The following is a 24,745-nucleotide window of genomic DNA, read 5'->3' on the forward strand; positions in this document are numbered from 1 at the left end:
TGTGTATGTATGTATATGTACACTATTACATATACTTTTTAAAAATTTTTTTTAACATTTATTTATTTTTGAGACAGAGAGAGACAGAGCATGAACGGGGAAGGGGCAGAGAGAGAGGGAGACACAGAATCGGAAGCAGGCTCCGAGCCATCAGCCCAGAGCCCGACGCAGGGCTCAAACTCACGGAGTGCGAGATCATGATCTGAGTCGAAATTGGACGCTTAACAGACTGAGCCACCCAGGCGCCCCACTTTTTTTTTTTTTTTAAGAGAGAGAGAGCATGGAGCTTGACCTCACGACTGTGAGATCATAACCTGAGCCAAAGTCAAGAGTCGGATGCTTAACTGATTGAGCTACTCAGACACCTCAACATATACTTTTTTATTTTTAAAAGTGGGGTTTTAAAAAATGGGGTGTCTATAACTGTGCAAATGGTATTACTTAATATCTCTCATAATCAAGTTTTTTAAAAGAACTAAACGTGAATTAACTCTGTATAAGTCAAAAACGTCTGAAAGGACTTCTAGAGATTTCCTAGGTAATATCCCCTGATGTAAGGATTTGTGCTTCATGATCATGGCCTCCTCTTCACCACCTCCTCAATCAGCAATGGCCTCGGCTAGTGGCTTAATAGGTCTCCAATTCTTTGGGACTCTAGGTCTAATGACAACCACCACCCAGGAATCTCTCTCATCTGTTACCCTGCTGAGATCACTACTGGACAGATCAAGATGGTGGCCTTGGTGTGCACTTAAAAAACAAAACTGTGCACACTCCAGTACAAACAGCCATTTCTTTAGTTCCTTCTTTATGTTCCTTCTCCTTGTGGTAAACTACTTGAGGATTTCATTTAGGACATTCATTAAATTGCTTTTTCAACCAGCATTGCAATCCTTTGAGGGAGGTACCAGTATCAACCTTAAATGAGGCACAGAATATTTAGTAACTTGCCCAGAGTCAGCAACTGGTAAATGGCAGAAAAAGATGAAAGAGGGACAGGAAGAATAAGGAAGGTGCAGATTCAGCCCCAAGAACTGCATATAATTCTCAGGGTAAACAGCAAAGGCCACTTGCAGTATTACAACACTATAGCTCACTAGCCGTTCCTGTGTGTCTTCCACTTAATTTTCACAGCAACCCCTGGGATAGCAGATGCACGATCAGAGAGAGGAGGACATAAGTTGCAGTCGTCAGAGCTAGATTTGAACCCTCTAACTTTGGAACTCACTCTGTTAATTACTGCACCAAAGAAAATCATCATGGTGAGGACAGACTATACCAGCAGAGCTCCATGGGCTGGGGACTACTTACCTAGAGAGCAGCAGAAGCCAGAAAGATTCTAGAAGGGGCCAGGGAGAGGCAATAGTAAGGCTTGGGAAACTTCCTTAGGTGATTCCAGAATCTCCATTCAAAATTGCCACGGTCCCTGCCTGATGGGATGCTTTCCCTCTCTCAGGACTGGGGGCCTCAGCTAGCAGCTCAGGTCTGGAAACCCTCTCAAGCCACTAAGTTGGCCACCACACCATCCTTTTTCATCACCCCAACTCCCACCCTGTGGGTCTATTCATTCCCTTTGCAGGCATCTCCCTGACCTCATCCCTATCACCCTCCCCTCTACCACCTGCAGCCCTGAAAACACCTCAAGGTATAAGAAACTAAAGTGTCACCACCTCACTCAAAGGCTAGAGAAGGCTAATCTAAGACAATAAAAAAAAAATGTAAGGCAGTGAGGAAATCGGATTTTTTTTTCTTTTGACATGATTTTGTGAATTTGATCTCTGGATGTGATTTTCCACCGTTGAGCTTTACAGATTTTGTGAAGTCTAAAGCTTGAAGTCCTAACATTTTGATAGGAAGTATAAACAGAGGAGGCATCTCATGCCGGAACCGCCGCCAGGAAGCCAGAAGGCATTTCTGGACCAGTATCAATAGAGAGCCTTCCCTTCACACTGCTCTTGGCTAGGTTTTGTCTTCCTATGCGAGCTTCTATAACATACAAATACTGCAAGAGAGGACAAGAAAATCGATTACAGGAGGCTTTGAAGATGAGGGCCCTGAGTTGGTATTAGCTGAGCATGTCAACTTAAGGAAAAAAGGATCACTCACACATTCTCCAGACTCAGAAGCACAGGCAACAGAAACCAGGTTGAGTTTCAAGTAGATTACAGGGGGAATAGCCTAGCAAAATAGGATACTTCCTCTCCCCCCTCCCTCCACACCGGCCAGGGAATGGGTAGATAAATCTCAGGAAGACATCATATCAAGCACCCATTTCTAGTGTATTGGATCTGAGAGCGGGAAGGTGCTTCTCAGCTTGCGGTCTGAGGCAGGCTTCAGCAGGCACTGCAGGAGAAACCCTTCAGGGAGGGATGCGCCCTCCATGCTTTGGGTAACAGCCACTAGATTGGCACATTTAGAGAGTTTATAATAGATACAGCTCCCCTGATAACTGACAAGAACAGACTCCGTGGGCTGTGTCATTCCTGCTTGGGCAAAATATCTCCCAAGGTTGGTGGGGGGAAGGGCGGAGCCGAGGCCAGCAGTGAACTTCCAAGGCAGAATTAGCTTTAAATAAGTGAGAAAACAAAGCTATTTCCCTCAGCCTGCTCCCAGGCTCCCCTGCTCCAACCACCACAATATGCAGCTCTATGGAAATTCAGAATGCTCTCTGAGATGTTTATAGTTTGTTTTGGTGACAGTGGTGGTGGTGGGTAGTTTTTTTTGTTTGTTTGTTTGTTCTTGTTTTGTTTTTAATAGAAGTCATTCAGAGCAAATGATATTTCATTTCTGCTTTATGCAATTTTAGGTTCATGTGTTTTCACTAGTGAAAAAATTATATGAAGATAAAATTGGGTTTGTTGGCTTAAACCTTCCATGGTTCTAACTTGCTTGTTACTGTATAGGACAATTTTACTTTTTAAAGACTTGTTTTGGGGTGTCTACATAGCTAGTATATAAACTATATAAAACTTGAAACATTCACAAAGTATAAGGAATCCAGCCACAAGAGAGTAACAGGGACTGGATTTATCATCCATCTTGAACAACACAAAACTGGATGAAAGATACAAAATACTGGTTTTCAGACATTAAGCAGTGGGCAGTCAAGAACTGTGCTCCCCAAGAGATAGAATGTAAAGGGTGTGAACCCTCTGATTGCCCTTATGTCCTGCCTGGAGAGAGTTTCCAGGCTGTACACGGGGATGGGGCCCCCAAACAGAACCCAGAGGGTCTCCCTGAGCCGAGGAGACACAGATCAAAGTAGCTAGAATCCACAGGGCTGTGTATTGGAGAGAAGAGAGCTATACCAAGTGATGGCTCCACATACCATCAAAGGGGTCCCCTCCAGTCTTCCAGTGAGCACTGAGCAAGGGACACATGTACAGAAACTACAGGGAAAGAACCGCCCAAGAGAAACAGGCAGAAAAAAATCCCCAGAGCTTATGCAGGGCCAAGAATAACTTCCTGAGCAGGAAGAACTCTGAACACATGGAGCATTAAATAGAATCCTCAGAAGATTGTCTTACCTCAGTTGTGGGACCAGATTACATCTAAACTAAAAGACTATTAGCCTCCCACCTAACAAAGCTTGAAAGAAAGTCTTGAAAAGATCAAATTATTCCCCCCAAAACCTAACTGTATCCCAGAATGAAATATTTAAAGGAATATAAATCCTCCCAAACCCAATAATATAACACAGAATTCTTGTCATGGCATAACAAGTTATCAGGTAGGTAAGTAAAGAAGCAGGAACATATGAACCATAATCAGGAGAAAACCTTAAAAAGCATTAAGAAGATCAAAAAATAACCATGACCTTACCAGTAATAAATGATCTTAATGATTCAGGTTATTATTACCTTTTAGGCTTTTATTTGGTACATATTTTTTAAGTTACTGAAATCACATTAACTATGGCTGATCAAATATAGGTACAACTTAACTTGGTTGAGAACTTTTCTGCCTTCCTGCCTTCTTTTCTTTCTTTCCTTTTCTTTTCTTTCTTTTTTGGTGATAAGAACCAACACTCATTTGGGTTACCTCAAATAGGAAGTGTATTATAAGGAGAACACTAGGTAATAAGGAAAGAGGGTTCTCAGCTAAATTGGCCAAGGGAGAACAAAAGACAAGTAATTGGACGTTGTAGGAAGTGAAGGCATGAGAATTGCTCAGAACCAGAACAGCTTCCACATGTCGGCAAGAGCCTTAAATATTCCCTCCGATGCCCCACCTTAACAAGCCTCACTCCCCATGAACTCAGTATTCCTTCTCTTTGTACATCACCTTGTCGCTTCTGTTGTACACAATGGTTTCTGGCCTGGATCATTCAAACCCATGAACATCCACCTGACTTTCAACCAAACTGAGAACACTTTACATTAAGGGATTGAGAACAGAGATGACAATGACATTCATTCTCTTGGTTGTGGTCCCAGGACAGGACCTGAGCACAGGTAGGACATTTCTCTCACTGCCTCCATTCAGGAAGCTATGGCTGAAAGCAGAGGCAATGTGGGTGAGCTTTCTTCAGTCAAAATTTGCCTGCACATCCAAGAAAAAGTCAAATGTTGGGGTATATATTTGAGCATCAACTGCACAGAAAGGATACACAGATTACAGTAACTTCCTTCATGACCACAGGGCTCAACTTCCAGCTCTTAGCCATCAAAACGGGGCTATCCCCATCAAGCAAGTTTACTCTATTAGAAGCAGAGAATTATTTTTCATTGGTCATTTCTCCATAAAACCCTGTAAAAGGAGTGAGAGTCTGTTTACTATTGGATTTGTTGCTCTATCTTATTTAGAGGTTGGTACAATATTATCTTTGAGCCCTTGTATTTATGTAAATGAAAACATCCTCAAAATCCTATCTTAAACATTGTCAGTGTTGTTTTTATTCAATTATGAAAAATTTCAAGCATAAAGTAAAGCTGGGAGAATGTTATAGGGAACATCCATCGAGATTTTACTCTACTTGCTCTATCACACATTCACATAATTGTCCTCTCTCCATCCATTAATCCCACCTATGTTTGGTGCATTTCAGAGTAAGTTGTAGCTATCAGAATACATTCCCCTAAATAACTCAGCATGAATGTTGTTACCTAAATTTCAATGTTTGCTAATATTTTTTCCATGTCTACACAATAAAATGTGAAAATCCTAAGAGTGCACCCCTGAGCTCAAAAAAAAAAAAAAACACATTGAACTGGGTAACCCAAATAATTATCAAAATCTATGACACCATCATCATCCCAGAAAATTTCTTTGTGCCCCTTCCCAGTCAATTTGTGTCCCAGTCCCCAGAGACAACAGCTGTTCTGATTTTTTACACCTAGATTTCCTTTGCCTTTCCAGAATTTCATGTAAATGGAATCACAGAATATATACTTCTTTCACCGAGCATGTTTTTGAGATTAATTCAGGGCACAGCAAACTTTTTCTTAATATATTTTTAAAAGTTTACTTATTTTGAGAGAGAAAGAGAGTGTGCGCACACACACACACACACACACACATACACAAAGTGGGGGAAGGGGAAGAGAGAAGGAGAGACAGAATCCCAAGTAGGCTCTGCACCTTCAGTGCAGAGCCTGATGCAGGGCTCAAACTCACGAACCTTGAGATCAGGACCTGAACTGAGATCAAGAGTCTAATGCTTAACTGACTGAGCCACCCAAGCATCCCCTTAATATTTCTAAGTTGAAATATTTTAGCCTTTGGGGCCATACAATCTCCCAAAACTACTCAATTATGCTGATGTGGCCAGAAAACAGCCCAACACTAGATAAACAAATGGGGTTGGTTGTTCCAATAAAACTTTGTTTACAAACACAGGTAGCCAGCCCATAGGCCATGGTTTGCCAACCCCATTAAATGTTGTGTGCTTCAGTAGTTTGTTTCTCCTCACTGCTGAGTAGGATGCAATGGTAGGAATGTGCCAGTTTATTTATCATTTGCCAGCTGATGATCACCAGGGATGCTTCTAGTTTCTAACTATCGTGAATAAAGCCTCTAAGAACACTCTTGTACAAGTGTTTTTGTAAAACTGTGTTTTTCATTTCTCTTGAGTAATACTTAGAAGTGGAATTGCTGGGTCATGGGGTAGGTTTATTTTTACTTTTATTCTAAATCTATAAAAAAATAAACAATAAAAAACAGGTGCCAGGCATCAGTGTTACTTTTACTTCCCTTTACCAGGGAGAGATAATTATAACCACGTTCTGTGGAATTGTCTTCTCTCACGGAAACTTCTCTCCCTCTCCTGCCCTTTCCTTACTTTCACAGTGAGATCATCACAAACAAAACCTTAAAAAACATACTTTACACAGCTATCTCTACTACCTGGCTGCTTCTTTCTACTTCCTGGTTCAAACTGCCAAGAGGAAGACTCATTTCAGCTGATCATCACCTCATGCCTGGCCAGCTTTTCAAGGTGGCCTCATGCCAGTGGGTGTTGGCCTTCCAGGGAGTGACCGCATGCCTCATCTAACAGGCATCTAATAGGCAAAGTGGTTCATAGGGTAGAGATGGGGCTTCTATAAAGGAAACCTGGAGGGCTGTGTCTCTTGGCTGAGCAGTTTCCCATAGCAAGGATGGTAGATGTGGCTGGAATTTTAATTGACGTATAACTATAATGATTAATAATTCCCCTATTGTTGGATATTTAGGTTGTTTTCAATTTTTTGTCTCACAACTTAGGCTGCAAAAAACACTTTGAAACACAAATATTTGCATAAAATTGGCAATATTTCTTTCTAGACACCCTAGAAGTCATATTACAAGGCATGAGTATCTGATATCAGTGTTTCCCCTACTTCAGCATGAACATTACGGGCAGGGCTTACTAAAACACACAGGGCTGGGACCCATCCTAGAGTTTCTGTTTCAGAAGGTCTAGGGTGGACGTGAGAATTCCCATTTCTAACAAATTCCCAAGTGATGCTGACCTGGGAAGAGGAATTTTTCTTTCCTTCTAATGCTTCCACAGCCACTTTCTGCTACTTTAAAATATTTAACACAATTTGCATTGTGTTACAATTAAATTTGCATATATCCATTTCCTCCCTAGAATAAGAGTTCCATAAGGTCAGGTTTTGCATTGTTTATCTTCATAGGCACTAAAGTGCTAAGCACGAATAGTGTGTTTCCAAAAAAGAAAAAAAAAAAAAGTTGTTATGTCAATAATCTGCCACCTACCTAATTTCCTTGTTATTCTCTGCTTTGCAGTATTAATGCTGTCCCCAATTCCCCCAATTTTATTGGCAGACACTTAAAACTAGTTGCCACCTAACTTTTGATTATTGCTTCAATTTTTGATAAGCAATAGCTGTAATTTTTCACGCCTGGATTTTATACCTCCTCTTGTCATTAAGTACCCTTGATCCAAATTTTCCTTGGGGTGGGTGATAGTGGAAGGAGGTTGTGAGGGAAGATCGGATGGCTTGGCTTAGCTCAAACAGTGTCACAAATGCATAAACAGAGATCTTAAAATTAAATTTTTCCATTAGCATCCTTGAAATCAAAATCAAAATGAGATGTTTGTGAAAGACTTTGAAAGTAGTAAAGCCCTCTCTAAATTATGGAATTATTAATATGACACCTAGGTTATATAATAAACAGAGGAGAGGAAAACATTTAGGAAGTAACCTACCCAACTTTACCCCTGTCACAGTTCACACAGACAAAAATCAGACATACTTAAAACATTTAGACCACAATGCAGAAACTAAAAGATGGATAAACAGCACATTCAGACCAAAGTTAGGAGAGTCTCCATGAGTTTGTATTACAGGAACCACAGAAGTTTTTTTGACTCAGATTTGTGGTATTTCCATACTATACAGTAAAAGTGTAAAACGTTTTGAATGAACTGGCCCTAATTGCCTCAGAACATCTTAAAGTGAGAAACTTTCCCTCTGGTTTATTTCACCTGATCCCACAACCTCTCTCTTCATCCAAGGTATGATCTAAAATAGGACTCACAGCCCATTTCCAAGATTTTCAGGTGATATAAGGTCAATGCACCAAGGAAAGTACCTGTTTGCAATTACATATATGTAATTGCATGTAAGTATTTACTATAGGTACATACAATTACTATGTCATTGAATATACGTACTTACTATCCTTTTTCTTTTTTCTTTTTTCTTTTAAGTTAGTTAACATATAGTGTAATAATGATTTGAGGAATAGAATTTACTGATTCATCACTTACACATTACATCTAGTGTTACTATCCTTTTTCACGAAGTTTTCCCAGTCATCTCCTGGTAGGATGAAGCTTGTCCTTAATAGACTTCTCAAGAAAGGTTCATGAGTGTAGTATTCCCTGAGTTGTGGCAAGTTTAAAACTGGTTTTCTACAGATTTGACACTTGAAGGATACCTAGGCTGGATATACAATTCTTGATTCATATTTTCTTTACTTGAGTGTCTTAAAATAGCTGCTCCATGGTTGTCTTGCTTTCTACGTTGATATTGAGAGGTCTTATGTTGACTTAATCTTTTGCCTTTATTATTTTAAGCAATTAATTATGTTCATTAATTAACTTACTATTTACATGTTATTATTATTACCTTGCTTAGAGATTTTTCCTTTCTTTAAAATTTTTTTATTAGTTTTATTTTTGAGAGGCAGAGAGAGAGAGAGTGTGTGTGGGGCAGGGGGGCAGAGAGAGAGAGGGAGACACAGAATCAGAAGCAGGCTCCAGGCTCTGAGCTGTCAGCACAGAGCCTGATGCAGGGCCTGAACTCATGAACCGTGAGATCATGACCTGAGCCGAAGTCAAACACTCAACCAACTGAGCCACCCAGGCGCCCCAAGATTTTTCTTTTTGAAAAAGTCTAATAGTTTTGCTAGGATATGTCTTGGAGTTGATTGTTGTGGCTTAGTTTTCCCAGGTATTTGATGGACATCTTATTGAAAAAAAAATTTTTTTTGATGGACTTTTTAAATATGTAGAATCAGATCCTCTTTTATTTCTGGAAAGTTTTATGGACTATAGTTGTAAATGTTAGTTCTGTTCCATTGTTTTCTTTTTCTTCTTCAGGAACTCCAATTTTATATATGTCTGTTGGATCTTCTTTGCCTCTCTTCCATTTCAACAGCTTTCTGACAGTTTTTAAATTCCTTTTTAAATTTTATTTTCATTCTCTTAGCTTTCTTCAATATCTCTTATTAACTTTTAATTGAATAGCTTCCTCTGGGCATCTTGTAATCTTGTCATCACTTCTGATACGGTTGTGCCTTTTTACTTCCATTTCTTTCCCGTGTACAATCAACTCTCATTTGATTTCTTTCTGTTTTTTGTTCCTATGAGTCTGAATTTCCAATTCAGAGTTGTTTTTTCTCCTCCACATCACCAAGTAATTAATTTGATATGGGGTATTATCTATACTTTTCTTCTGGTTTTGGTTGTTTTTACAGGGGTAGATTTTCATCCATTGAAATGTTTCAATTCCCACTTTCTGTTTTCTTCTCATAGAAGCCTTGTATAGATGAAGACTATTTTTGTTTATTAATTTCATGGACAGGCTCTTGGCTAAGGCGTAGTGCAAGAGTGCCACTTACTCTCAGTGTAGCAAAGTGCCCTTTCAAACAGTAGTTCTCTTTTTAGTGTGTGTGGAAGGGAAATTGGGGAAAAGAAATTTAGATTCCTTGATTGTTTAGGATTCTCTTTTGCTTGCAGAACTCTAAATCTCCTCTTCTTTTATGTTTTTAATCACCTAGTCCCCAAAGGAGACTTTCAGAAGCATTGAAATTGGTTCACTGCTACATAAAAATCATCAGTATTCATACTTGATCTCTTGCTGCTTTCAACATTGCTGATCACTTCATCGTTATCTTAAACATTTCCCCCCTGCTTTTCCTCTTACCTCTACAGCAGCTCCTTCTATCTCTCCTAGGAGTCTTGTTATTCTCTTCTGGCTATTAAATTTAGATTTCCTCAAAGCCTGGCCTTTTGCTATTCTCATTCCATGTGCCTTCTGGGTGCACACATTATGGTCCATGGCTTCCTTTAACATCTACATTTGCATGATTCCCAATTTTTATCTCTAGCCCAACCTGTTCCCTGAGCTCTGGACACCTATGTCTAACTGATGAGGTTCATACTCAAAGACACCTCAATCATCTCATATCTAAAACTGAGTTATTTTATTCCTCACTCCCAAATACCACCATTTCAGTTGTAGAAATTTTGAGATTATTCTTGACAACTTTCTCTCTCTCAACTCCCAAATCAGTCTTCCCATATATACCTTTCTCCCTTCAATGTGTTCGGCCCATACAACAGCCATAGGGAACTTTTAGAAGCTATAATGTGTGTTACTCCCCTACTTAAAAATTCTTCAGTGGCTTCCCATAGCTCTTGAGACAAAGACCCAGACCATTATTATGACCCACAATGCCTTGTAAGAACTGGCCCCTTATTCAATTTTGTGGCCTTGTTTTCCCTTGCTCTGAATTCTAGCCACATCAAGTCCTGGAATAGTCCATGTTTTAATTCATTTGTCACTTCCTTGTGGAAGCTTTCTTTAATTTTCCTAAGTTAAATCCCCTCTTATATTCTGTCCTAGCCACATGTATTTCTCTTTCACAACATTTACCTTTAGGTCTAATTCTATATTTATGGTAATGCCTCTCTTCTTTGCAAACTCAATGAGGGTAGGGGTCATGACTGTTTTGTTCACTTTTGTAATTCCAGCACCAAGCACAATCTCTGAAACAATAAATATTTGTTGAAATAATCATCCTAACCTCTATTTCCTTTAAAATTATAATAGTGCCTTATTGAGTATTATATTGAGTGTTTCCTATGCATCAGGTGCTTTTCTAAGCACTTGACATGTATCATCTCATTATTTCTCTTAATAGAGGAATAGGGAGGTAAAGTAATCTGCCCAAGATACACAGCAGGTTACCAAAGCTAGTAAGTGACAGAGCTAAGATTTGAACCCAGAAAGTGTGGCTTCAGAATCCTAGCTCTCTGGGGCGCCTGGGTGGCTCAGTCGGTTGAGCGTCTGACTTCGGCTCAGGTCATGATCTCACGGCTTGAGTTCAAGCCCCGCGTCAGGCTCTGTGCTGACAGCTCAGAGCCTGGAGCCTGCTTCCGATTCTGTGTCTCCCTCTCTCTCTGCCCCTAACCCACTAGCATTCTGTCTCTGTCTCTCTCAAAAATAAACAAACATCAAAAAAAAAAAAAAAAGAATCCTAGATCTCAAATATTATGATATTATAGTCCCTTTAATGTTCATATCACTGACTTATGCTTTTCTGATTAAAGTAATTTTCTGAAAGTCTTTCAGATGGAAATAATCTCAGTGATAATTCTTTTTTCATAGATTGGATCAGTGTTATAAAAAGAGGTCATTTCAAGATGACTTTCTCAAGATCACACTCCAAGCTAGTAGCAGAATTTAGGCTCTGTAATATTTTCTGACTGGTTTTTTCTTCCTCCATTGTATCAGCCTGGTGCCTCTTAGGACTGGGCTAAGTTTAACTGGCAAGATTCAGTTCTATTTCTTTTACAGATAAAAATTTTAGTGATACATCTGATATATAAAGATGTAGTACAGCATATGAGAATTCCTTTTTGTGATTGTACAGAATGTGTAACTAGCTTTTGTAATTGTATGTATGTGGAGTGTGTGTGTGTGTGTGGGGGGGTGTTGACTGAGATTTGCCAGAGCTAAAGAAAAGAAGTAGCAATCATCTATCTCTGACATTGGTCTTTGCTTGCCTGAAGGTGGGGGACTATGTCAGATGATTTACCCAAGTAACTTCTAGGTTCAGTTCTTTCGTATATTGAGAGCATTTGTTACCTAAAGGTATTCTTCGCAATGTACTTTTCTTGAACAGAAAAAAAAAAAAGGTATATTTTAACCCTGCGTTCATTCATACCTTTGGTTGTTTAATGGCCTGCTGCACAAAGGAAGGTCTGTGGATCATCGGCACCCACATCCTTGGAAGCTTGTTAGAAGTGCAGAATTTCTGGTCCTATCCCAGACCTGCTGAATGAGAAACTGCATTTTAATAAGATCCTCAGATGATTCACATGCACATTAAAGGTTGAGAAGCACTGCTCTGAGAGGGACTGCCAAGAAAGAGACTGAAGAATAAGACTGAATGTCTTATACTGATGTGTCTTATTTTTATTTATTTTTAAAATTTTTAATGTTTTTATTTATTTTTGAGAGAGAGTGCGCGCATGAGTGGGGCAGGGGCAGTGAGAAAGGGAGACACAGAATCCAAAGCAGGCTCTAGGCTCTGAGCTGTCAGCACAGAGCCTGACGTGGGCTCGAACTGTGAACTGCAAGATCATGATCTGAGCTGAAGTTGGATGCTTAACCGAATGAGCCACCCAGGTGCCCCTGAATCACCTTGTTTTTAAAAGTACAGTATCCACTCCCAACTGACAATTTAAAAATACAAATAGGGTTCTATATACATTTTTTAAAGCCCAAACTTAACAATAGTTTTTTCCCATTATAACGTGCACTCTGGAACTTGGCCTTTATCATAATCATCTCTGTATGCACATAGACATCTAGCAGAATAGTTTGAGTATGGTAGGGGCTGTTTTGTGAATTTTAACTGAAGTGTCTCAGTCTCCAGGGGAGTTCTAATGAAATTCTGGCAAGGAGACTGTCAGACAGAGAGGAGGGACATGTGACTCTCCACAAATTTCAGGTGACTATATAGATAGAAGGCTTTCTCTTCATGAGTAGAACATAAAGAGAGCATCCTAGGTGCCAAGAGAAGCTGTATGAAGGACTAGATTCCTGTTCTAGATGAAGTTTCCCTTTAACTAGGGGTCTAGACCATCAAGGTAAACTTACCTAGTTTCATAAACATTAGAAAAAAGAAATACAAAAGAATAGTTGCTGCTAGCAGTGAATACCCAGGAACTGAGGGGAAAGAGGAGAGGCAAAATCAATGTAACTTTTATAACTAAGTCAGGGAGCACATAAGTTGTGACGCAGAAAACAGGAGTAAAGTAGGGAGTTGGACTTGCTCCAAATGAGAAAGGCAGGATCATCCAAGTCTTTGGATAATTAGCTGATCTGTTTGATAAGATAGGAGAAGATAGAAGGTAGTTACATGAGAGTGGACAATAGTGAATTGATCAGGAAGTCAGCATTTTCAAGCACCACATACGTGGGTATATGATTGCAGGAAGATAATTTTGTCTCTTTGATGGTCACAAACATTGAGACAGAAGTTTGCATCACTGCTGGTGTGGTCTAGGTCAAAACTGAACTCGGATTGTTGAGTGTGGCAGTGAATAGTAAGGAATGGTTGTGCCTTGTGATTTGGTGAGCTGCCTTTCCTGGAGATGTTCAGTCAGAGACCGAAAAAGGAATCCTATAAAAGGTACTGCATTTGGACGAATGCAGGATAGACTAATGGTTTCCATGGTTTGTTTCAACTCCACCATTTCTTGCGTCTATGACATCTCTATGAGGATTATATATTGAAAAAAACTATTAGTCTTGTTGAAGACATCATGTTAAAGACAGACAACATTTTAGCCACATTTAGTTATCTTATTAACTTGGGATCCCACAGATAGATTCATAGTTGTGTGTCTACTTACCTATCTACCTCAGAGGGCAGAGGTGGGACACCATACTGCAAAGTCCTCCCCTCTAGGTGAGTTTGTCAAACTCCTCATACACACCGTTTTAATAATACTGGCGGCCCTAAGAACTATTGTTTACATGTTTCTTTTCCTCAGGAGATTCTGAGCGGAGGGCAGAGTTCATGTTTTACTTCCAGAAACCACCACTCTTGGCATTTAGTTATTAATATTGAGAGTGACACAGGTAACCCTATTGAGCGCTTGCTCTGTGGCAGACGCTTTTAGACGCGTTTACACATAGGCAATCATTTAGTTCAGGAACTTGCTCATGCGAATAAACCCACACCCTCCCCTCCACCTGCTTTAGACCCGGAGACCTCTGACCTCTCCCCCTGGGTGTCCGCAAGCCCGCACCTTCCGGAATATACTCTCCCCGGCCCGCCCCTCCCCCATAAGGCCCGCGTCCCGCCCACTCGCCGCCACGTGGTTGAGGGCTGGTCGCGGCCCACTGACGTCACCAGCACGCGCCTCGGCCGCTGCAGTCCACCTGGTTTGCGAGTCTGGTGGTTGTAACTTCTCCGCGAGCCGGCTGCTTGGTCGCCGCCACCTCTCAGGTCCGGAGGCTCGTGGCGTCACAGGCTCTCGACATGTCAATGCTGGCTGAGCGTGAGTGGAGGGAGCGAGGGTGAAGTTTCCAGGTGACGCGCCCGGCCAGACCAAGTGGTGCGGGGTGCGGGTCTCCGGCGCGCAGCGGGGCGGGGGATGCCAGGGGACTGGGTAACCCCGGTTCGTCTCGTCCTGCCTGCCGCAGAGATTTCCCGGCGCAGCCTTCCCCAGGTTAGCTACTGGTCGGTTAGTGAAAGAGACTGCCAGTGTCCACGTGGGACTTTGTCCTCAAGCTCAGATCTGGGCACGCGCGCGGTGGGCTCGAATGGGAGCCAGAACGCCGATCGTAGGAACCCTGACTTGGTCTTTCACTTCCCGGCCCTCAGCTTCTTCTGGTTAAAAAGAGGCGGCTGGGCCAGCAGAATCTCTTCAGGCAGTGAAATCCCGTTCTCGAAGGTTTATTGAACCCAGAAAAAGAAAAGCAAAGGGGTTAAAAGCGTCAAACGCAGGAAGTTAGCCTTTTTTAGGGGATGCAGGGCTAATGAGTGATTCTAAGTAAGACTGGCTTAGTTGGGCTTAGTTGGAAATGTTAACATTCTTGTGTGACAGGAGTGTTGGCTGTAACGCCGCGTCCTGCTTCAGTTTGCTTCTGACACCACCACTTTGTGAAGTTCATCAATTCCCTCCCTCTGGAGAGGCTATTTGACTTCTGAGCGGTATCTGTAGCTAAGGTTTCCTGCCACCAGATGGCAGTCGTGCTTTGGCCATGAAAAGATGGCCCATAACTTTTTGGAAGTGTATAGTGAGCAATGAACAGAAACCGCTTGAACAGACCTACAGCAACCACATAGGATTCTGTGAAATAAATGTTATCAGCATCCTCTTATCTAAGAAGGTGGAAGAATGGGAGCACAAAACGCAAGGAGTAAACAGTTTTACAGGGAGTTCCAGTTTTACAGGGGATGAAATCGAGGTGCAGAGGAAAATAATTTGCCCCGAGTCACTGAGCTAGAAAGTGACAAATTTGCTCTAGTTATCTCGTATCTTAACTTTTTGTCACTAGGACCAGCAGTTTTCTATTGTTTTTAAATAGGGACTTACAGAAAAGAATATGTTCTAGACTGTGACTCTGTGGGCTGTTTGTTCATTTGTAAAACTAGGGCTGCTAAGATCTTTTCTGGTTTTAATATTTTCTGATGTATGCTTAATACAGCATGCACGTTGGCCCTGGCTCTGCTGTTCATTTATGTCTCTTTCCATGATCAGTTTCTGTGGCACTATTAAAAACTACTTTTATTATCTTCATTACTAGGTTGGCTTAAAAAAAAATCAATGAAGTGGTGAATGTGAAAATATTTCAAAGTATGAAATGCTTGCTGTAGATGCATGAAATGCTGTCTGTAGACATCAGTAATTCAAGTTGCATGATTACAAGGGAATATTTTGAGTTCTTGTCTCCCCACCATGACTCCAGATTTTCAAATCTTTTGGGTTTTTTTTATGCTTATTTATTTTTGAGACAAGAGTTGTGAGTGGGGGAGGGCCAGAGAGAGAGGGAGACACAGAATCCCAGCAGGCTCAGGCTCTGAGCTGTCAGCACATACCCCAGTGCTCAAACCCAAGACCTGCGAGATCATGACCTGAGCTGAAGTGAGATGCTTAACTGATTGAGCCACTCAGGCACCCCAAATTTTCAAATCTTTGGCATAATATTATATTTTGTGTTATCTTTTAAAATAACTTGCTAAGTATAGTTTGTGGCATCTTTTGTGATTAGATATTTAGGACTGATGTTCTCATTTTATTTTATTTTTGTTGTTGTTGTTGTTTTGTTTTTTTTTGTTTTTTGTTTTTATTTTTGAGACAGAGAGAGACAGAGCATGAACGGGGGAGGGTCAGAGAGAGGGAGACACAGAATCTGAAACAGGCTCCAGGCTCTGAGCTGCCAGCACAGAGCCCGACGCGGGGCTTGAACTCACGGACCGCGAGATCATGACCTGAGCCAAAGTCGGCCGCTTAACCGACTGAGCCACCCAGGCGCCCCTGTTCTCATTTTAGAAGTAAGAAAATAGAAGCAAAGAAAAACCCCATACTCATAATTTCACTGCCTAACAATTCTATTTTCTGTTAGTTTATAAAATTGGGGTGATTCTTAATTCTGTAGGTACAGTTTTGGTTTTTCCCCCACTTAACATTAGTGAAGATTTTCAATTCATTAAGCACATGCTATTTCCTGTTTTCCCTTGCCATGTGTACTATATTTTGTTTTATTTTTGCTATAGGCACTTACCCTATTTTTAAAATCTAGTAGTTTTCTTTGTGTTTCTCAAATATATTTTTTATTTATTATTTCTTTAATTATCAAGTGTTATTTTATTGGGTCTCCTTTGTGTAAGACAAAAAATCTAGCTTACCGAAACTTCCCCCATGTAAGACAAGGATTTAATTTATTGATCTCACTTCGTAGTCTTTATATCATTTGAAGTTTTAGACCTGGATTTTTATCAAGATATTACTCTTTTCTTAGATTCTTTCCTTTTCGAGACAATTTTTGACACTTCTAGTCATATTTATAGTCAAATCACACTATAGTTAATGGATTTTAGTGCTCATCACATTAAGATTTTTATACTGCAGTTTCTTTAACTTTGAATATGTCTTGAATAATTTTTTAATAGGAATACATGGTACATGGATGGTATATTTTGAGCTCTTGAATATCTAAAAGTGTCCTCTGAAAAAGAGAAAAAAGACAAAACTTCTGTCCCTGGCTTTTGGGACTCAACACACCTTTCAGAGTAAGCTGAATCCTGGCATAAGTCATGTGGTATTAGGCATGGAGTAATTGGAAAGTGAATAGAATTGAGAGTCTAGAAATAAACCATTATATTTATACTCAATTGATTTTCAAGAGTGCCAAGACAATTCAATGGGGAAGGAATAGTTTTTTCAAAGAACGGTGCTCAAGCAACTGGATGTTCACAAGCAAAAGAATGAAGTTGTACTCTTATTTAAGCATGTATATAAAAATTAATTCAAAATTAATTATATTTAATCATATTTAAATATAATTATTTTGGGGTGATGAAAATATTCTTTAAGTAGGTAATGGTGATGGTACTACTCCATGAATATACTAAAAACCAATGAATACTACACTTTAAATGGGTGAATTTTATGGTTTGTGAATTATATCTCAACAAAACTACTTAAGCATTAAATAGTTGGAAAATATAGTTGGATAGTTATATAATCTAGAGTTAAATAAGGCCTTTCTAATGTTACCTAGGTAAAAAATATAGCAAAAAATGATTTATATACTTGATTATAAATTATTTTTATAATTTCTCTATTAAAAATGCTATTAAATTTTGCTTCAACAGAAAAAAAAAGAAAAGGGTTATTTATTGGGGTTACCCCCAAAATTCCTTGATGGAACCATCTAAAGTTAGAACTCCAAATAGGAGGAGTCCGGCTAGCGGATGGCAGAACACATCATCCTAAATAGTGATTCTGCAGATTCAGGGTACTCAACCCTGAGGCCCAGTGCTCCAGACTCCCAGAAGGAAAGCCAAGTATTCAGTATAAACCATATTGTTTGTATTAACAATTAGGCATAGTGAGCCACTCACCAATTCCGAGAATGCTTGGAACCCTCCTGAAAGCCAGGTTCCCAGCCAAGGTGCCAACCTTGTAAGCAAGCCTTTCGAAGGTTAGTAGTGAGGCCTGCTATGTTCTCTTCTGCACACAGGGTTAACAAGTTGACATCTAAGCGTAGAATGATTGTGGAATAAGAATAACAAAGCACATGTAAAAGTTGATCCAATCTGAACAGACCAGTGACAGTCTTTTCCTTGCCACGATTTCCCAAACCTGGAAATTCTACAGCACTAGAGCCCGAAAAGCCTTCCAGTGAAGTAGGGTTCGGATCAAATAAATTTGGGAAACATAGCATGCCTGCTTTGCCCTTAGAGGATCTACACATCTGCATATGAAATGTTCTGGGAAAGTCTCTAATATGGAACACTATTAAGTTTTGTTTCACACAATGTTGCTCTATTTTATTTTAATGGGAAGCTCCCCTGATTTAACATCCTCGCTGGGGAAACCCTGCCCTACCCCTTTATTTGAGGATACCTGACATTTCTGCAAGGAAGAGGAACTGACCTTGGTGATCTTTTGTATAAGCATTATTACAGTCTGCTGTGTATGTGTATGTAACATAAAGTGTTGGAGTTCTTATTGGATAAGGTGGGTTCATTCATTCTCAGAAATGTCTTTTTCATATAAGCCCCAGTTAGAATCCCTGGCAGGCACCGCTGTGGAGAGACATGAACGCTGACACATACCAGCAAGCAGCCTTACAAAGAGAACATGGCTAAGAAGGCTCATATCTGGTATGTTGTTCATTAGCAGAGGCAATGTTATTCTCTGTATTTACTAAGATAGGTAAACTGGTAACTTAGTCATGGTTAACATTTTGGGGTCACCTTTTTCTTGCAAAACTGTAGATTTGAGCCCAACTTGTTTTGCTTTTTCTGCATGCTTATAAAAAGTTTACTTTTGTTTGGATGTGTGTAGTTTTGGGTCCCTTTATTGATTTTATGTGTTATACTGTAAGCCTCTCACTGGAGGTTGTATTATTTTTAAATTATGTTGTGAAGATGTGAGGGCGATCTGGCTGTGACACCTGTCACCGCATTGATTGCCAGGGTCGATTTGGCTGACCTGGCTGGTTAGGTGGGTGTCCCCTTCCCCACTGCTCTATGTGTGTCCCTCCCAAAGCTGCACAATAGGTCGAAGAGGGCGACCTTCCCCTTTAGAAAAGGGATAGAGGAGGACTGTTCTTCTGTCAAGGGTATACTAGTAGCTGTGCTCCCCTTCTAGAACCTTCAACCCAAAGTCCGTTTGTAGAATGTAGGGTAATCAAGCTTCCAAGACTCTAGACACATCCAAATGAGGTGCAGCATGTGACACTCTGCCTTCCTTGAAGGAGGAGGGGACGCAGGGAGTTAAGAGACTGCCAAGCATAAGGCTGTTGTTGATAGTGAGATACTGTGCTTTGATTGCTGCAGTAGGTCAATAATAAGCACACTTGACCTCCAAATTTCTCAATTGGCCACAATTTATTTTAGGGCTTCGTGTTCTTGTTCTGTGAACTTTTTGAGGTTCTATATCTCTGCAGCAATTTTCCATAAAACTATACTGATAAATTTGAGTTCCCAACGGTCAATTATTTGTATGCATTAAAAAATACTTAATACGAAGAGATTCAAAGCAGTTCCCTTAATTATGTTCTTTCCTTCCTTCATTCCTTTCCTCTTGTCTCCTTTTTTCTTCCTTCTTTCTTTTGAATTCACTCATACATTCATTCACATATTTCCTGAGTGCCTGCTGTGGACATAGCATTTTCTACTTCTTGCAATGAAGCATGAAAAAGAATAGCACACAAATGTAAGCTGTAAGGAGATGATGGTCTCATAGGAAACATAAGAGAAGGATATTAGTAGTCATAATACAGAAGAATGTGTATTCAATGCCAGAAAAGAAGCAGATAGTTTATTTTGGAAGTTCAGAGAAGGGGTCATGTGTCTCTAGGGCATTTCAGTAATAAGGGATGACATCATAACTATGTGTAGATCACATGTGTGGAGGGTACAGTTGACTCTCCCCAAGATCATAATGACTGTTGTATATTGTGGATTAAGAATATAAGCTTTGATGTCAGTAGGCCCTTGCTTTGTATAGAGGCTCTGATATTTGTTTGGGGGCATTAGGTACATTTCTTTCTCTAAGCCTCAGATTTCCTCATCTGAAAAATGGAGGTAAGAATTTCCATCCTCATTGGGTTACTGTGCAAATCGAATACAATATATGGATAACATTTGGTACATAACGTATGGCACCGGAAGCTGTAGTGGCTGATGCTGCTGGTGGTGATGATGACACTGGTGTTGACAAGTGCTTACAGTTGCTGCCTTTAGCTGAGTGTGGAAGGCCAACTGATGGTATATCATGTATGTCTGTTTGTCACATTTGGAGGGAACACTGTTATTTTTATCTTAGGCCAGTTTGTATATTGAGAATATAGTAGTTACTGGGAAAACCAGGGTAAGTAATCCAATCTGATGATATTTCATTGAATGCTGAATGTGATATCTGTATCTAATAAAACATATTGTTTGTCATATTTTTTGCAAATATGTGTGTACGTATTAGGTTTTGTGTGTATTTGTGTAGTGTTTTCCAGGTTTAAAAGATAAATTGCTGATGAGATACTTTGTCATTTGCAGGTCGGCGGAAGCAGAAGTGGGCCGTGGATCCGAGAAACACTGCCTGGAGCAATGATGATTCCAAGTTTGGCCAGAGGATGCTAGAGAAGATGGGGTGGTCTAAAGGAAAGGTATGTTGGAGAAGAGCAAAAGAAATTGGAGCCATGCATAAAGGCAAATCAGGAGAATGCATCTTTCTTAGGACACTGGGAGAAATTTGTGTTTTTGATCAGTAAGTGATTTTGGAGACATAACTAAATTGTAACAATAAAATTAGAATTGAACATAAAGGTCAGTTCTCTTCGTTTATCATTTAAATTGCTGTGATTAGCATCTTTTATAGATTGTGCCTTTTAATTAGCTGCACTTGGAATCATACTTAACCATCAGTGTTTTTATATTGCTAAGAGTAATATTTTGTTCCCCTTTATAGCTCAGAATATACATTTCCCCATTTTCCTCACACTATTTATTCCTGGTTGAAATGGGTTTCTGGTGATACTTTTGTATTTAAATGGTTCTTGTGATGGCCTTTAATGATCTTGTTCCCAATCCAGTGGATCCTTTTTTATTCTCACGTTACTTAATCCCTTAGCAGCATTGGACATACTGGACTATTCTTGGCAATACTTGTGTCTTGGCTTCCACAGTACTGCTCTCTCCCCTGTTTTTCCTTCTACCGCATTGGCCACTCCTAAGTATGTTGCTGGCTCTTCCTCCTCCAGCCTTTTGAGCTCTGGAGCTCCTCAGCCCCAGGCCTTTTCTGTATTCTGAAAGGTGAGCTCTTTGATTCCATACCATACTTTGGTCTAAATTCTGAGAATTATCTGGTCCAGATCTGTCCTCTGAGCTTCAGGTTTGTAAATTCACCAGACTGCTTGACATTTCCACTTGAGTGAGCATCTCAAACTTTATAATTTTTGTTATAAAATTCTTGATACCCACCTTCCAGTCTTTTCCGTCTCAAGTTTTCCCCATTTTTGTAAATGGTCTTGCTTGGTTCCTCTACCTCTCTCACTTCTCGCATCGCCAGTCATTATTCCTCTCTATCTGGGGCCCCATCCTGGTCCACACACCATCACTGCCTGCCCTCTCAGCTGCTTCCCTCCCTCCTTTTCTTCCTCGGGGCCGTTTGCCAAACAATAGCCAGAATATCTTTTGAAATACAGAAATTAGATCATGGCATTCCCTTGCTTAAAAGTTCAGTGGCTTCCCATCATTTTAAAAAATTAAATCCAAATTTCTACTGTAATTTCTAGGGTCCTGTGAGGTCTAGCCCCTTTATTTTATCTTATTTTCTCTCTGTCCACTCACCTAGAGCCACCCTGGTTGCCTTTTAGTTTCTTCAGTACAGCAGCCTCTCTGAGACACCTTACAAATGAGTGTTGATTGATTTAGGGACTTGGGGTCTCCTTTCTCCACTCTGTCAGTGTTGTTTTGTAAAATTATGTAATGGAGAGAGCCATAGATTTGTAATATCTCCAATGGGATTCCATTAGTTTGGTAATAGTACTCTGATTTCGAGCATCACAAAAAGGCATGTTCTGCATAGTGTGTACATGGGCCGTGAAATAGGTCTCAGGTTGAAGAGTTAGCATTCATTATTGTAAGTGCATCCTTGGTATTACAGACGTACTTTGTAAGAATCCATTAGACTGTGTCCTCTCTGAGGATAAGGATAGTGCCTCACTCCTGGATATTTCGTGATTAGTCGAATAGTTGATGAAGGAAGAAAGATGTGATCTCTCTTTATACTTGATAAAAATACTAACTCTCTTTGTGCTTGACCTCCACAGGGTTTAGGGGCTCAGGAGCAAGGAGCCACAGATCATATTAAAGTTCAAGTTAAAAATAACCACCTGGGACTTGGAGCTACAATCAATAATGAAGTGAGCAACAGTGTGTTTGCTGGGGGTTTTCCTTGCATGATTGGCTTTTTTTGTAAATACACATATTTCATCAAATTGATGAGGTTTTAACTATGCACGTGTGTATCTTCCATGCTGTGATTGACTAAAGAGCCCATAACTAAGCAGGCTTTTCGCCATACACCATGCCTTCACCTTGCCTTGTTGTCCTTATGGGATTCTTTACTTGATTATGTCTAAGATCCGAATTAGTTTTGTTCCTAAACTTTGAAAAAAATATTCTTTTTATAGAAATATTCATTTCAGTATAGAAAGGAATTTTTATCTTTATCTTCTTTCTAATATTTGCTTATACTATTAAAAGTTAGTGGCATTTAACTTCGGAGAGAAATTAAGTTTTTTCTGCAAGAAAGTGGTGACCTTTTCCTGTCCTTTTGTCTATTTTTTAATTTCATTTTTTAACATTTATTTATTTTTGAGAGAGACCAAGTGTGGGCGGAAGAGGGGCAGAGAGAGAGGGAGAGACAGTGTCCGAAGCAGGCTACAGGCTGTGAGCTGTCAGCACAGAGCCCCATGCCGGACTCGAACCCACGAACTGTGAGATCATGACTTGAGCCCAAGTCGAACGTTTAACTGACTGAGCCAACCAGGCGCCTCCCTTTTGTCTGTTTCCGACTGTTGGTATATAGCAGTTGAATTTATTCACGTTTCTCCTTAAATACTGGTGCTTTGAAAATATAACACTGTAATTAAAAATTAATGGCCTATTGTGCTTTTCATTTTCAGTATTACTATAGTGTCTATGTTTTAAGTGTATAAGTATATATAAGTGTATGAGTATTCAGTATTACTATAGTGTCTGAGCTGAAAACTTTGTTCTTAAATTTTTACAGCCAGCAGAATCTGATAGGAAATCTGGAGAACTACTTATTATTTTGGAGAACTACACCAAATTATTTATTTGATATACTGAGTAATGGACTAGAAATAGTAATTGCGCTGAGTGATAGACTAGAGCAGCTAAAATTTTTTGGACTAACAGCTAAAATTTTAAACCACTAAAGAGTTTATATGGGGTTGGTTTTGAAGGTAGTTGTTAAAAGATAGATGTATAGATACACTTAACTTTTTGGAGAAGCGTTGCCCAGTAAACCTATTTTTAACATGCCTTAAACCTTCAGCATTCTTAAAGTGTGTATAAGGCAAATTTCTGCATTGATACTTGCTTCCCACTGGTTAGATTGTTTCGGAGATGCCCATTCCCTTTTAAAGTCAGGTTATTTTTGTTACAATGAACATATTAGCACCACTTCATGAAGGTGCTGACAGAGGGAAATTGGAGTCTTTCTTACTCCTTCCTCAGTGTGGTTTTGTAAATTGGGGGTCAATGCAAGCATGTAGAATTGGGCAAAGTATTTTAAGTTCACATGAGCACAAAAGAGAGCCCTGAACTCTGTCACTGCTTTTTTCCTTTGACCCACATAATATTTCCATAATGAGGTAATGATTTTATTTTGCTTTATTTTAATATTTAGCATGCAGGTTGCCTGTTGATTATTTGATTATAAGTGGACTGTTGATAAGTTATCCACATTTGAAATCAGGACTCAGGCTTCAAATAAGCCCATTTTTAATACTGACACAGATAAATTACATTTTAAATTTATATTATTTCTTCATTCAAATTTATGTCATAATATTTTGATGAAACATTTAAAGTTTCACATTAACCACTAGATTTCCTTGATTCCAAAATAAATCTATCTCAACTGGTGCAAGTAAACTGTAAGCTTACCTTTATTTGATTTTTCGGATATTTTCAGGATAACTGGATTGCTCATCAGGATGATTTTAACCAGCTTCTGGCTGAGCTGAACACTTGCCATGGGCAAGAAACAGCAGGTAGGGGAAACCTTTGCTTTGTTGTCCATTGGATCTATAGAAGACACGTCTCAGTTTAAATTTTTTTACCAACTCTTTTTACTATAAGCATTATATATCTGAAAGTTAATTGATTGAAGTTATTACAATAGGCATTTCTGTTTACATTTTAATGGTGCTCTCCCCATCAAAAGCAAACACTTTTTCCCAGTAATAGTTTGAGAATGGCAAGATAAATCTGTTCAGTTCACAATCTCAAACAGTAAAGTGACCTTTCTGGGGATCCTTGAGTGTGACTAAAAACATGTTTTTAAAATATAAAGCAAAAACAAATACGTATACAAAGCAAGAAATATCAAGTAGGACCACAAACCAGCAGCCAGCAAAGGCTTACTAGAAAAGCCTTTTTTGTGTTGATACTACTTAGTGAAATTTGTTTTACCTTTGAATGTATATAAGAGATTCAAAATGCTCAGGTAAAGTAAAATTTGTTACAAGGAGCTCAGTACTAGAAATTGTATACCTAAGGTATA

At 39.6% G+C, this 24,745-nt stretch overlaps 1 protein-coding gene and 1 long non-coding RNA gene across 5 annotated transcripts in view; one reads left to right on the forward strand and one right to left on the reverse strand.

Annotated features, from left to right (window-relative positions):
* LOC125923242 (uncharacterized) overlaps positions 1-12,005 on the reverse strand; it is a 46,108-nt gene extending 34,103 nt beyond the window's left edge. Inside the window, exon 1 of the long non-coding RNA XR_007457966.1 lies at positions 11,905-12,005. This is a non-coding gene — a long non-coding RNA (uncharacterized LOC125923242). The remainder of the gene's footprint in view (positions 1-11,904) is intronic.
* A 2,096-nt stretch (positions 12,006-14,101) lies between these two features.
* The window catches only part of PINX1 (PIN2 (TERF1) interacting telomerase inhibitor 1), an 88,203-nt gene continuing 77,559 nt past the window's right edge, over positions 14,102-24,745 (forward strand). For 3 of the 4 annotated variants that reach the window (XM_049631382.1, XM_049631384.1, XM_049631383.1), the window contains exons 1-4: positions 14,102-14,251; positions 20,485-20,594; positions 22,260-22,352; positions 24,155-24,233. In XM_049631382.1, the coding sequence (XP_049487339.1) occupies positions 14,233-14,251; positions 20,485-20,594; positions 22,260-22,352; positions 24,155-24,233 (301 nt within the window). In that variant the 5' untranslated portion in view covers positions 14,102-14,232. The other variant, XM_049631385.1, reaches the window with a different exon arrangement.

The sequence above is a fragment of the Panthera uncia genome, chromosome B1, assembly GCF_023721935.1.
Source record: "Panthera uncia isolate 11264 chromosome B1, Puncia_PCG_1.0, whole genome shotgun sequence".
NCBI lineage: Eukaryota > Metazoa > Chordata > Mammalia > Carnivora > Felidae > Panthera > Panthera uncia.